We start from the raw sequence: 13,309 nt of genomic DNA, 5'->3' as shown, positions 1-13,309 counted from the left end.
GGAATATATAACAGGGCATATCATTTAATATCTATATGTTTTACAGCTTCTGTAACCATGGATGACAACTCTGTTAGCTTGTGCACACTATTTACATTAACAAGAAGGTGTTGTGCCAAACTGCTATAGGAGACTACATCCACGTTCAGCTGCAACCTAATTTTGTCTCCATCAGTGATGCCAGTACTGTCACTACTTGGTTGAGTACCCATGTCTCTAATTTGTTTCAATCTTCTCAATGACTCTTCAGTTCTATGTACAGAAACCAATACATCTTCAACATATTTATAATACCTGAAAGAAATTATAAAAGTAACGTGAGCTAGAATATGGACAACTTGCAAAGAATGGGGATAATGACTAGGTTTTAATATATTAACTTTTATGATGGTAAATAAGGGCAATGTTAACTAATTTATACATAAAAAGCAAAGACTGTCTGGATATTTGCAAAATAAATAAGATTACAAAATTTCAAAATTTATTATTAGATGAAAATTCATAGTTTTTGGCTTCCTCACATGAAATGTGACATTTTTCAATATTTGAACTATACACATAAACGCACAAATAACAAAGATATTAGTAATTTTGTTTGACGCCCATACAAATATAACGATCATTATGACCTACGACGTCATTAAATCGCACCATTTTGTATAGGGCGTTTTTCAGGGATCCGCGGCATCGCCGCGAATCTGACCCTTTAAATCCCTGTAGTTCCGAAAGTAATGATCGCAGATACCCTGTTACTTTTACAAAATTGCTTTACTATTAGCATACTCATTTTATATACAATTTAAAAAACTCATCATCATCCCTATTGAAAAAAAAAACAATACTTACAATACAGTCATAACATTAAATAATGAATTGTAAAGTTCACTTAGAAATGTCTGGTCTACTTTCTTAGAAGTATTTTCATTGAATTCATTCAATGTTTTGGCAATTACATCAATGTAGGTGCATGGTTTGGTAGGTATGCTCCTATTTGTTTTTCTGTACAATCTGGGTATATCACTGACTTGCTTAAGCTGTACATTAAAATACTGAAATAGTTCATTAACAATGCATTCACATATTTTAGATTTTGTTCCTTGTAAAAGTTCCTCTGTGGGTTTTAAACTTTGTTTCAGTAGTTCTTTACTTTTATTGCTGTGAACTTTATTTTCAATATGTTCTATAAAGTTTGGCAATTTCTCCAACAATGTTCTACTGTCAATATATAGATTTATGCTGCTATCAACAAGTTTTTGATTTATAGCTGTTGTTTCTGTATTTTGACTGGATTTCTGGAAAAGAAAAATTAATAGAACGTTAATGTCATTAAACAAATTATTAATAATTAATCATGTAAGGCTCTTGATTCTACCTGTGAACAAATACTTGAGATCCACATAGAATATCTAGATATTAATTGCAATGACAACTTCCAGAACTTGTGAACCAAAGCTTCAATATAAATACCATCAGACCAGCAGTCCTGAAGAGCTTTCCAGCACTTGTAAGTTTCTAGTAAAATAAAACCTTCATTACTTTCCAATGTAGAACTGGATTTGAGTGATGCTTCAAAGCCACCTGTAAATGATTGAAAGTATTTTTTTTAACTGACTTCCATAAAAGGAGGAGGACCTACATTCGGCTGTATGTATTTTGTATGTCTTTTACATTTGATTCCTATTAAAAATGAAATTAACACAACTAAACATACAGGCTTATCTGCTGAGCATAATATTATATTATAACACATATAATGATAAGATAAGAATTATTGACAACTGTGATTAAACAACGACATACATGTATATCAATACAATCAATAGGCTAGTTGACACTTTTTTTTAAATTTTCTTAAATATTCCATTATCATTCTACTAGATTGAAATTTTAGTTTTTAAATATGTTTTTGACAATACAAGCCAAAACGCCTATCTGCCATGATAGTCTATATTTCAACTGGTTCATGACATCATTATAACAAATCCCTTACAAACGGAGTGTTGGACAAAAAACCTTTTAGTACATGTGTTAGTGACGTCACAAAAAGGACACTAGCGTTTTTGACATTTGAAAAAATATGTGATATTTCAATTAAGTTTTATAAGAAATCCCTAACTTTTATTAATCAATATTGATATATATTTCGGACAGTCCACATACTACATAAAATTAATATTGTTTATATTAAATTTCATATGAGCCAACTACCCTATTATTATATTAGGGCTACAGACCTGCAGCTTTAAACTGTTCAGTTAAATTGTTTGTGTGTAGGCTAAACTGAGACTATACTGATCTTTCTAATGATTCTGAAGGATCATTACACAATACAGTTAAAACTGAAGGTCTGTAACCTGCATTAGTCCAAAATCTATCTATCTATCTATCATCTATTCATTTACCTGCTATTTCTTGAAACCTAATTTGAAAATATACTGGCAAGTTCCATCTCCGCAGAAAGCTCTTATATTCTGGTGTTTCATGTAATAATTTAACAGTTTCCTGTGAGTCACAATATTCTTCCAATTTTGTAACAAAATGCATACTTTCACTATACCTTCTATAAAATAATTGTGGGTTGCCAGGAGCGAATATTGATGCTAGATTCACCTCAAGACGGTTTTCAACCTCACACCAGAAACAGTTTACTAAAAACCTATATTTATTTGTAAGAAATGTCATCTTGGAATGTTGGGTGACTGAAACAAGCAGTTTCAGTTTAGTGTCTAGTAAAGACAGAATATTCTTATAGATCCCTTGGAGACCTTCTTTATTTTTTTGTAAAGCTGGTTCATTTATAATATTTTGAAGTAAGGGAGCTACTGCCTGTTTTCTTATTAGCATCTCAGTTTCAGAAACTCTATCCAACATTGTTAATGTCAGTAATGTTTTTAATAGGTACTCTTCATTATTATCATCCCAAAACTGAAAGAGCAGTTCGTTTAGCATCTGCACTAGTTTCCCTCCAACTTCGTTAAATTGTTTCTTTTGCTCAGGTCTGATAAGATTATCACATTTTGATATTGAAAATTTTAGTTGATTGTATTGCATCACAGCTCTGTCCGCTATGATGACTTTCTCTGCTTTTCTTTTATCTGAAATGTCACTCAATATATTTTCCAAAGTATTCAGACAGTTCATACTTTGACTGTAACATTTTAAGAGATGTTTTTTCTTAATTAGGGCATGTCTCTGATTCAGCCATAGCATCAACTCTTTCATAGCATCTTCCAGGCATTGTTTTACATTCTAAAATAACAAATAATATTATTTAAATACAAAAGGGTAAATTATTAAACAAAATGTAAATGTAATTAGAAACTTACTGAAACTTCATCATTCAGTTGGCTCAATGGCACCTGCACTTTCACCAGAGCCTTATCAAAGCCTATCAGTGTTGCACAAAGGTTCACAAAATTCGCATAGTCCTTGTTAATGAGTTCTATCATGGCCAATCTAAGGACTTTGAGATAGACACCCAGGTCATCGCGCATTGTCTCCAATGACGCCACATTGTGATGATCTGCGAGGAAACTATCCACTGAAAAACTCGTCTGCAAACACATTCAATTTGATTTTATGACTGAATAATTAATAAACAAATTTTGTATGCCATAATCATACAAAAATGGGAGATACCTTGACGAAATCATTTCGGTCAAAACACAAGCCCCGCGGTGCCGGTGGCAATGTAAATTCCTTGGTATTGCTTTCCATGATAACAAAATATTTATTTTAAGGCACCATTATTATAAGGAACGATTTAAAAAACTATTTATCTATTAAAATCTCCCCTGTACTCGGAAATCATTTTGACGTTTACTTTATTGACGTCAGCTTGACAAATTAGAATTACACGTCAGGTATTGTTCGGATACAGCGACGGTCATATTTTAATGATAAAATGTTAATTTAATAACTAAAAAATCCCCTATTTGTTTAAAACAACAGACTTCACAGCACAGCAGACACTCTAATATATTGAGAGGGATAATTTGTTCCTAAGCACACACCGATTCCTGCATTTTTTACGTCTGTGAGGTATTCGATTCTGCTGCAAAACGGTATTCAAAGATGGCGCTGCATGTTTACGGGAGTTACATCAGTTCTAAAAACGGGACATGTGCGAACTGCGAGTTGAACTCGCGTGACGAGGGTTCCAAATTGTGTTAATCTATCCTGTTTTGAAAACTGACCTGAAATTGTATAAATTTCAGGCTTAATTGTTTTGTTAAATACCTATTTATCTGAACCCAAAATTATTATCTATACGCTATACCTATAATAAATCTGCAGAGAGGTCAATTCTGATGTACCTTCATACTTACATGAAATATATTTCCAAAATAACTAGATAGCAAAAATGCAGTCAGTATTGTCTCTCTGTATGTTTGCTATAGAAACGAAAACTACTCGACGGATTTTAAAGAAACTTGGTAAAATTTTTCTTCGTTCTTCTGGGTAGGTCATAGTATACTTTTCATCTCGTTACGACCAATAGAAGCAAAACAGTGAAGGGAAATATTGGGAAACGGGAGAAGTTACTCCATTTTTACAGCGATACTTCTACTACTTTAAGGGCTGGATTAAAGAGGTCTAAGGGCGGACGAAGACGCGGGCATCCGCTAGTAATTAATGTAACCCGCAATAGCGCCATTTATCAAGTAGATAGACCAATCACTATCAGAATATTGTATCATTTTGCGTATTAACTAAATTGCCTTTCAACAAAGACCAATTAAGGTATCATTTCACCAAATTATGCTAATAGCGTAACAGCTATGAATTACAAGAGAATTACATATACCTACCTACTTACTTATTATATAAACCGTCTTATGGAAATACTAGCAGCCCAGCCAACGCTTTTTTGTTTTTAAGATGGCTATTCAAAAATCTGAGGATCTTTACTTAAACAGAGCAAAATTCGTAATGAAATATTTAGGTGTTTGGGTCCCGCCAGTTGATGAAGGGGTGCCTCAAAAAACTTACAGATTCTTTATGATGTCTCTGCAGTATCTATTTCTGATATTCCAAATGGTGTACATAATACAGGTATGGGGAGATCTTGAAGCTGTGTCGCAGGCCTCATACTTATTATTCACACAAGCTTGTCTGTGTTTCAAAGTCACAGTTCTGCAGCTAAACGTGGCTTTACTAAGAGACTTGTTGAGACGTATGAACGAAAAGGTTTTCTTGCCCCAAACTGCTAAGCACGAAAGGTAAGGTGAATTTATTGTACATTAACATTACTTTTAAAGGTGAATTATTGTACATTACCTTGCCATCATAAGCTTATACGCTAACATTTCTTACCTTGCCATCATCAGCTAGCTATTGAAACAAGAATCTCCTATAAGTATCTATATCGTATCTCCCATAGAAACGCTAGGCTGTTCGTCGCGCTATTTCTCTGCGGATCGACTGACACATGCTTTTAATGAACCTACTAGGATAACCGCAACTTCAGGTACCTGTCTAGATAATATATTTTATAATTGTGTGCTTGAGAGAAAGAAGATAATAAATAAATTAAGCTCTGATCATAGTGGTCAAATAATTACTATTTTAAATAATAAAACCAATAACAATCAATGGGTAAAGTATAGGCCAATAACTGAAGGTAAATTAGAGCGATTCAAAAACACAATTATTTCTAAAATTCCAAGTCTTGCATTTGAAAATAGTCATCCAGACTTGCTCTTTGGTACACTTTTCAAGACAATAGACAGAGAGTTTAGTAAAATTTTTAACTTCAAACGCATTAATGCTAGCCAAAAATTAAAGTTTAGTGAATGGGCTACTGTAGGTATCTATAAAAGTAGAGATAAATTGTACGAGTTGTACGAAGAAAAACAATATATTCAAACGCGAACTTATTTAGATTATGTAAAAAGTTACTCAAAAATTTTCAAACGTGTTTGTATTCTTGCGAAATCGTTACACATCAAACAGAAAATAATTGAGTCTGAGAACAAGATACAAACCACCTGGAATATAATTAATAGAGAATCAGGAAAAATCAAACCGCGTGATACGAGTTTTGAATTAATTGTCAATGACAAAAAGATAAACACTGATAACGAGGTTGTTAATGCCTTTGAAGATTTTTTCCAGAATGTTCCTATCTTGTTAACAGATTCACTGGATTCGTCTGCTACGGAAGCCCAGAGACTATTAAGAGGCAATGTTAAAGAGTGCAACGATCTTTTTGAATTTCACCATATAACTGTATCTGACATTAAAAAATCTTTCAATTTGTTAAAATTAAAAAGAACTGGAGATCTGTGGGGCATGTCAATGAAAGTAATATCTAATATAATTGATGTCATTGCTCCCCACTTAGCCATTATTTTTAATGAATGTGTGGACTTAGGTATTTTTCCGAACCTAATGAAGCATGGCAAATTGATACCACTTTTTAAATCAGGAGACAAATCAGATCCTAATAATTATAGACCGATTACAATATTGCCAACACTTAGTAAGGTCTTTGAAAAAATCATATTAAATCAACTTTTATGTCATTTTAATTTAAATAACTTGTTTCATCCTGAACAGTATGGTTTTACAAAAGGTCGCAATACAACTGATGCAGGGGCTAAACTTTTAAAACATATTTATGAAGCATGGGAAAGTTCTAAGAATGCTATTGGTGTGTTCTGTGATCTGTCCAAGGCGTTCGATTGTGTTGACCATAACACTCTTTTACTCAAGTTAAGCCACTATGGCATCAAAAGTGTTGCGCTTGATCTCATTGCCTCTTATCTCAGTGATAGAACACAAAAGGTATGCATAAATGATATAAAGTCGCACGGTTCCACTACCAAAATGGGCGTCCCACAGGGTTCAATTCTGGGTCCTTTTTTATTCTTAGTGTACATAAACGATTTACCATTCCATGTCAGCGGCATATGTGAGATTGTACTGTTTGCTGATGACACATCCTTAATTTTTAAGACTGACAGAAATAAAGATAACTCTGACGACGTAAACCGTGCCATGTCGCATGTGTCGCATTGGTTCACTGCAAATAATCTACTTTTAAATGCCAAGAAAACTAAATGTATTGAGTTTTCATTGCCAAATGTAATAAAATTAGAAAAGTCTATAATGATCGATGGTGAAACACTGGAAATGGAGAGTTCCACAGTTTTCCTGGGAGTGACCTTGGATTGTAAACTTCAGTGGGGTGCTCATATAGAAAAACTGTCTGGTAAACTCAGCTCAGCGGCATTTGCAGTGAGAAAAATAAGACAGTTCACTGATATTGATACAGCTAGGCTAGTTTATTTTGCGTACTTTCACAGCGTAATGTCTTACGGTATTTTATTGTGGGGCAAGGCTGCCGATATACAATCTATATTTGTACTTCAAAAAAGAGCAATTCGAGCAATATATCAATTAAAATCACGCGAGTCCCTTCGTCAAAAGTTTAAAGAAATAGGTATACTAACAGTAGCCTGTCAATATATATATAACAGTATAGTCTATGTAAGACAAAATATTAATTTGTACAAACGAAAAGGAGATTTAAACCCACGTCTTACTAGACACGGGCATAAGTTAGTTATTTCTGCATATCGTCTCCAAAGAGTAAAAAAATCTTTTGTAGGTTTGGGTGTACTCTTCTATAACAAGATCCCCAAGACTGTGATGGACCTGCCAATGCATAGCTTTAAGCAATGTGTTAAAAAACATTTACTTAGTCGAGGTTACTACAACATTGATGAGTTCCTTAAAGATAAAAGCGCTTGGAGGCCATTGGATCAGCTTCCACCTTCACACAGGAAATAAAACTATAAGAAATTGTAATTGTTATCAATTGTAAATTATAATACTGTATGACTTTTTCAAAAGAGCAACTGTTGAGTTTCTTGCCGGTATCTTCTCAGCAGAACCTGCCTTCCGAACCGGTGGTAGAATCTTTACAAATAGTCAACTGACGTGTCAAAAGTGCTTGTAAACTGAGCCTACTTGAAATAAATGATTTTTGATTTTGATTTTTTGATTTCGACATACTTTACAAATTTTGAGAATATTATTGCGAGAGCCTTTATACCTATCTCCTTAATCCGGCCCTATCGCAGAATCCATTTATAGCAAACGTTTACTAACTATTAACTATCTCCCTGCCGAAATTCAAGTTTGCACAATAATTATGTAAGCAGCAGAGAGCCGAAAATGATTTGATAATGATGATGATGATTATTGTAATTTATTCTAAGAATTTGATTACTGTAGTATACTGAAAGTGCAAGCTACAAGGATCAAGCGACTACTTCTAGCATTTATGATCAGCTCGCAAACTACCTGCGGTTTGTGGGCATTGAAACCGCTGTTTGACGATGCCGGCAGTCGGAACTTCCCTTTCGATATGTGGTAAGTTTTAATTCAAATTCAAAATAATTTAATTATGATTGAACCGCTACAAAAAAGTCCACCTTTTTTCTGTAAGTAATAAATACCGAGGTTAAAAACAGTACAAAAAAAATTAAAACGACTAAGCCAACAATTATGAAACAAATCACTGATGTAGGTACAAACGGTTAGTTTACGTAATATTTTTTTTTATTGAAGGTGAAAATGACAAACCTTTGCAAAATTAGTTACTACATAAGTAGGTTTTTAATACTGTATCAGAAGCTAGTATCAGAGGTACAAGCAACGTTTGTTTGGTTTGTAAATATTTTCTCGGATCTGTGTGACGCCGTAAGGATTTTTCATGAACGAAATAAAACAATATTGATTTTATTCCGATAAAATCTATGGATGATTTTGATGGTGTGAATGTTTGTTTTTCTTTCACGCCTCGGCTACTAACCGAATCACCAGAAATTTGAAGTAGAGATAGATTATAGTCTTATAGGATTATAGGATTAACACACATACTTTTTATCCCAGAAAATCCATGGGTCCCGAGGGATTTGTGAAAAACTTATTCCCACGCGGATGAAGTCGCGGGCGTCGGCTAATTCATAACTAACCCAAGAAACGTTTTATTTTTTAATTGGTAATTACACATTTCGTTACCTTTCGGTTAAGGATGCCCGTCAAGCCAGAGTATTCCCCGGACTACGAATTGGGTTACACGTTTCAACTGGTGACCATCTGTATGAGCGCTTACATGTACTTCGGAGTGGATAGTGTTGCCCTATCGATGGTCATTTTTGCTTGTGCTCAAGTGGACATCATTAAGGACAAGATATTAAGTGTAAGTACCTACTTAGGTATTTCATTGCAAGTGTTTATGAAAATCCAGTCTTGGATCTCATTAGTGCGTCACACTTTTCTTCGAGATTTCACTTTTAAAAACAGTTTTACATTTAATTACAGTATACATTGTTATCGCCGCGTTGCAACGACTTGCGGTACGGACGGCTTCAGTGTGCTCGTGGCGTTCGAGGCGTCCACATCTCTTGTTTTGTAATTCTTTATGGGTTACTTGGGATAGGCGGGGAGAGTGACTTGAGTCGAAAAGGGGAGTGTTTGTTAACTGTCAAAGGATCCTTTAACCCTACACACATGGTTCACAAGGCGTGACTCCACTCAAGGTCATTCTCTGCCATTCTAGGGTCTTATTTTGGTTACAGTTTGATTTGTTAATTAACTTGTCCTGACAGGAGTTGTGAATCATAACCTTTGTTCGACATTAGTTTTCTTATTTTTGTAATCATGTCTGAGTCTGCTAAAAATATATTAAATATCATTGAGTCACTATTAAAACTATTGAAGATTATATAAAATGGAAAAACACGTGGATTTAAATAATGTAAGGTTAAATTTGTAATAACTTCCTGAATTTTGCAGATTAAACCTATTGAAGCTAAATATGAACGAGATGCCGAAGGGAAAAAGGAAATCTTATCCGAAAATTACAGCAAACTCATAGAATGTATAAAACACCACCAGGCTATAGTTTCGTATGTATCTACTAAGTTTAAAGCAATAATAATTTTATAGCAACTTAATTTAAAAGTTTGTTTGCCGACATGATAGACTACTCTAGCATGTCGGCAATCTATATCACCATGCAAATGTCTACTATACATAGCTCTAGCAATCCGTCTCTGACAGACACTGCTGAAAATCGCTAAATTCTTTGATCTTTGGACCACCTCCAACTATCGCATAAACGATTAGAACGCACAAAATCACAATAAAATATTGGAAAAAACCATTTACATATTTTCAAAATCATGTTAGTAGAGAGTCGATTTTTAACTTCTCTATTACGTCATATTATTTCAAAAATTATGTACAATGTTTAAAACAATTTCTTCTCTTTAAGAAAAGTATGTAGGTACTATCAAATAAATTAATTTCAGATTTACAAAGCTGGTAGAAGATGCATACCATACGTTTTTATTATTTCAACTTGTTGGGAGTGTTGGTCTCATTTGTATGTCTGCTTTGAGAATTTTAGTGGTAAGTAAGTAGGCCTTATTTATATATATTTTTTTTATTTTTTACAAGTTAGCCCTTGACTACAATCTCATCTGGTGGGAAGTGATGATGCAGTCTAAAAGCGGATTTACATTTGTCTGGCGTGTCGTGTTGTGACGCATCAGAACAGAATCGGTTTCATACATTTTGTATGCGACGCATCAGAAGCCATCACGACATGTCACAACACATAAGTGTAAACGTTTACAAAATGTTTGATACCGAATCTGTTCTGACGCGTCACGACACGACACGTCAGACAAATATAAATCCGGCTTAAGATGAAACCGAAACTTGTGAGGAGGTTGAAAATCCACACACCTTTCGGTTTTTACACGACATCGTACCGGAACGCTAAATCACTTGGCGGTACGTCTTTGCCGGATCCACCGCGCGTACCACTGCGCCATGGAAATTACAAAATTAAAAATTAAAAAATTAGAAATTAAATATATACTATATACTATCTCCGAGTGCCATAGGCTATATTTTATTCCCGTATTCCTAGGGGAACAGGAATTACGCGGGCCGAACGGCAGTCGAATGCAGTCGAATGCAGACGGTGACCACCATCCACCGTCTCCGAGACGTCGGCGCCTGCAGTCGACTGCCGTTGACTGCCGTTGAATGCCATTGACAGCCGTCGAGACGTCGGCGACTGCAGTCGACTACCGTTGACTGCCGTCGTCTGCCGCCGAGACGTCGGTGACTGCAGTCAACTGCAGTCGGCGGTAGCAGTTGCTGCTCGTTTAAATGAATCTTAAATATGAATGTTTCTTACTTGAAAAATTCAGGTGGATTGGCGCAGCATGCAATTCTTTTCAATACTGACCTACCTGTCGGTGATGATTAGTCAGCTGTTTGTAAGTTGCTGGTGCGGCCATGAATTAACGGCCACAGTAAGTATGGTAAACTATTTGGCTTTGTATGTGCACCAATGTATCTGTGATACGCATGTCTCTACACCTTACCACTTTACCACCTTACGACATCCGAAACCATACAAATATGGACGTCCACAGCTGGACATAGGTCTCTCGGATGGACTTCCAAACAAAGCCGTCTCGAGCGGCCAGTATCCAACGGCTCCCTGCAACACGCTTAAGTAAAGCAATCGGTTAATCAGATCAGGGAAGGCCCGGGCCCGGCCGGGAATCCGAAACGGCCGTTCATTTAAAGTTGATCCTACTCAAACGGCTAATAATTCGTTTAGGTGTTATATGATTTGAGGCAACATTATATTATGTGGAAATATGTAATCCGACTCTACGACCATCCTTACGAGTCGTATGCATGATACGACTATAAAATAAGGTGAATAGTTGCGTACTTCTACCACTTCTATTTCGTTCAGGGTAACTTTTGAAAATAATATGAAGATTAAACTCAAGATTACTCTCATAATGAAAAGTAGACCATCTACTAGATGTACATTGAAAGACTAATAAGTAGGCGGTAGTAAGTAGTTATATAAGTATACTTTACTATTTGTATACCGTTTCTAACAGAGTGAGAATCTTCCTACCGTGCTGTACACGTGCGCGTGGTACGAACAAGACGTCAGGTTCATCCGAACGCTGTGCTTTGCCATGATGTGTATGAAGCAGCCGTTGGTACTGCGCGCAGGCCATTATATTAGTCTCTCCAGGCAGACTTTTGTATCTGTAAGTTTCTATTTTTTATTACTTAGACAGAATTGTAAATAGAATAAAAATTACTAGCTCACATTCTCGACAGCAGCGCCACCTACTGGGTTTTGTGTAACATTTTTTTTTTTTTTTTTATTATGTAGGCTTACGCTTGACCACAATCAAGCCTGATGGAAAGCAATGATGAGGTCTAAGATGAGGCGCGGTTGCCTAGAAGAGGCCTATTCATTCTTGCCTTGAAGGTGCACAAATTATACGTGTCAAGAAACACAGACGCCGGAAGGGCATTCCACATTTTGGCAGTTCTTATTAGGAACGTTAACGCAAAACGTTTCAGAACGCAAATTGCGTATTTAAACTATCTTGGAACCCATTCTACATGCACACATTTTTTTCTTTTTTTATTGAGAAATAATACAATAAGGAACAGCTAACTTTATCATAATAACTATACAAATCATGCCCACGTGGAATGGTGGCAAGAATGTTGGCTGCATTTCGACGCTAAACACAAAATTCAAACAAATTGGTCTAGCCGTGTAGGAGTTAGGGGACGGAAACAATTATATAAGAATTATTATGGAATGTAGGTATAAAGATAAATATTATAATAACATTTATTTTTTACAGATTCTACGAATGTCTTACTCGTACTTCGCGGTTTTGAATCAAACAAAGTAATAATTATAGACACTCTATGAAGTATCAAGTTGTATCAACTGACACTACTGCACTTTGTTATATTTTTGAAATCTCTAAGTCAACGATATTTATAAAATTATCGTTGCTTTAAGTATTAAGTAACCTAACATTTTAGAATTTGTACTTGAGGTACTTATTTGCATAGAATATGTAAATAAGTACCTACTCGTACATACATAAAAGTTTATAGGTAATGTATTCGTTTCCAGGTTTCCACAATATAATTCTAGCTACATATATTTAACTTCTAAATTTTAATTCATATTCATTATTTGTAATTTCTTAATTGTTCCGCTCTACTAATTCCCACCTTAGGTTAAGTTTGCAAACAAAACTCATTATAGTTCCAGTTTTGCTAAGTTTGTAATTGGTACAGATACAGTGTGTTGTGCTTATGTTTATAGTTTAAATAAATCCTATTCAGATCATTTCAAATCTTTTTCTACAAGTACTTTACCCTTTCAAACCTTTGCGTTCAAGACTTTAAGGGCTTTCCTACCTCTATACCTATG

General features: G+C 35.0%; 2 protein-coding genes across 2 annotated transcripts; one reads left to right on the top strand and one right to left on the bottom strand.

Annotated features, from left to right (window-relative positions):
- Positions 1 to 4: 4 nt before the first annotated feature.
- Positions 5 to 3,847, bottom strand: LOC112057058 (conserved oligomeric Golgi complex subunit 2). The gene is made up of 6 exons (XM_024097552.2): positions 3,640 to 3,847; positions 3,327 to 3,554; positions 2,403 to 3,249; positions 1,373 to 1,578; positions 847 to 1,292; positions 5 to 294 (listed from the first exon to the last, which is right to left on the bottom strand). The coding sequence occupies exons 1-6, from the start codon at positions 3,715 to 3,717 to the stop codon at positions 21 to 23; spliced, it is 2,079 nt and encodes a 692-aa protein (XP_023953320.1). The 5' UTR covers positions 3,718 to 3,847; the 3' UTR covers positions 5 to 20.
- A 940-nt stretch (positions 3,848 to 4,787) lies between these two features.
- On the top strand, positions 4,788 to 13,225 carry LOC112057470 (odorant receptor Or1-like). Its single transcript, XM_052888259.1, has 8 exons — positions 4,788 to 5,222; positions 8,245 to 8,382; positions 9,046 to 9,214; positions 9,811 to 9,923; positions 10,329 to 10,428; positions 11,241 to 11,345; positions 11,955 to 12,110; positions 12,726 to 13,225. The coding sequence occupies exons 1-8, from the start codon at positions 4,882 to 4,884 to the stop codon at positions 12,774 to 12,776; spliced, it is 1,173 nt and encodes a 390-aa protein (XP_052744219.1). The 5' UTR covers positions 4,788 to 4,881; the 3' UTR covers positions 12,777 to 13,225.
- Positions 13,226 to 13,309: the final 84 nt, after the last annotated feature.

Source organism: Bicyclus anynana, chromosome 21 (genome assembly GCF_947172395.1).
Source record: "Bicyclus anynana chromosome 21, ilBicAnyn1.1, whole genome shotgun sequence".
Taxonomy (NCBI): domain Eukaryota; kingdom Metazoa; phylum Arthropoda; class Insecta; order Lepidoptera; family Nymphalidae; genus Bicyclus; species Bicyclus anynana.
Note: the sequence above shows the minus strand (reverse complement) of the source record. Positions and strands in the feature narration are given on the sequence as shown.

Coding starts and splice junctions, on each gene's coding strand:
- LOC112057470 (XM_052888259.1), top strand. CDS start 4,882: ATGGCTATTCAAAAATCTGAGGATCTTTACTTAAACAGAGCAAAATTC. Junction 5,223..8,244: donor CAAACTGCTAAGCACGAAAG/GTAAGGTGAATT, acceptor TGATTACTGTAG/TATACTGAAAGTGCAAGCTA. Junction 10,429..11,240: donor CTGCTTTGAGAATTTTAGTG/GTAAGTAAGTAG, acceptor TGAAAAATTCAG/GTGGATTGGCGCAGCATGCA.
- LOC112057058 (XM_024097552.2), bottom strand. CDS start 3,717: ATGGAAAGCAATACCAAGGAATTTACATTGCCACCGGCACCGCGGGGC. Junction 1,293..1,372: donor TCTCAAGTATTTGTTCACAG/GTAGAATCAAGA, acceptor TTTCTTTTCCAG/AAATCCAGTCAAAATACAGA. Junction 295..846: donor TTTAATGTTATGACTGTATT/GTAAGTATTGTT, acceptor AATTTCTTTCAG/GTATTATAAATATGTTGAAG.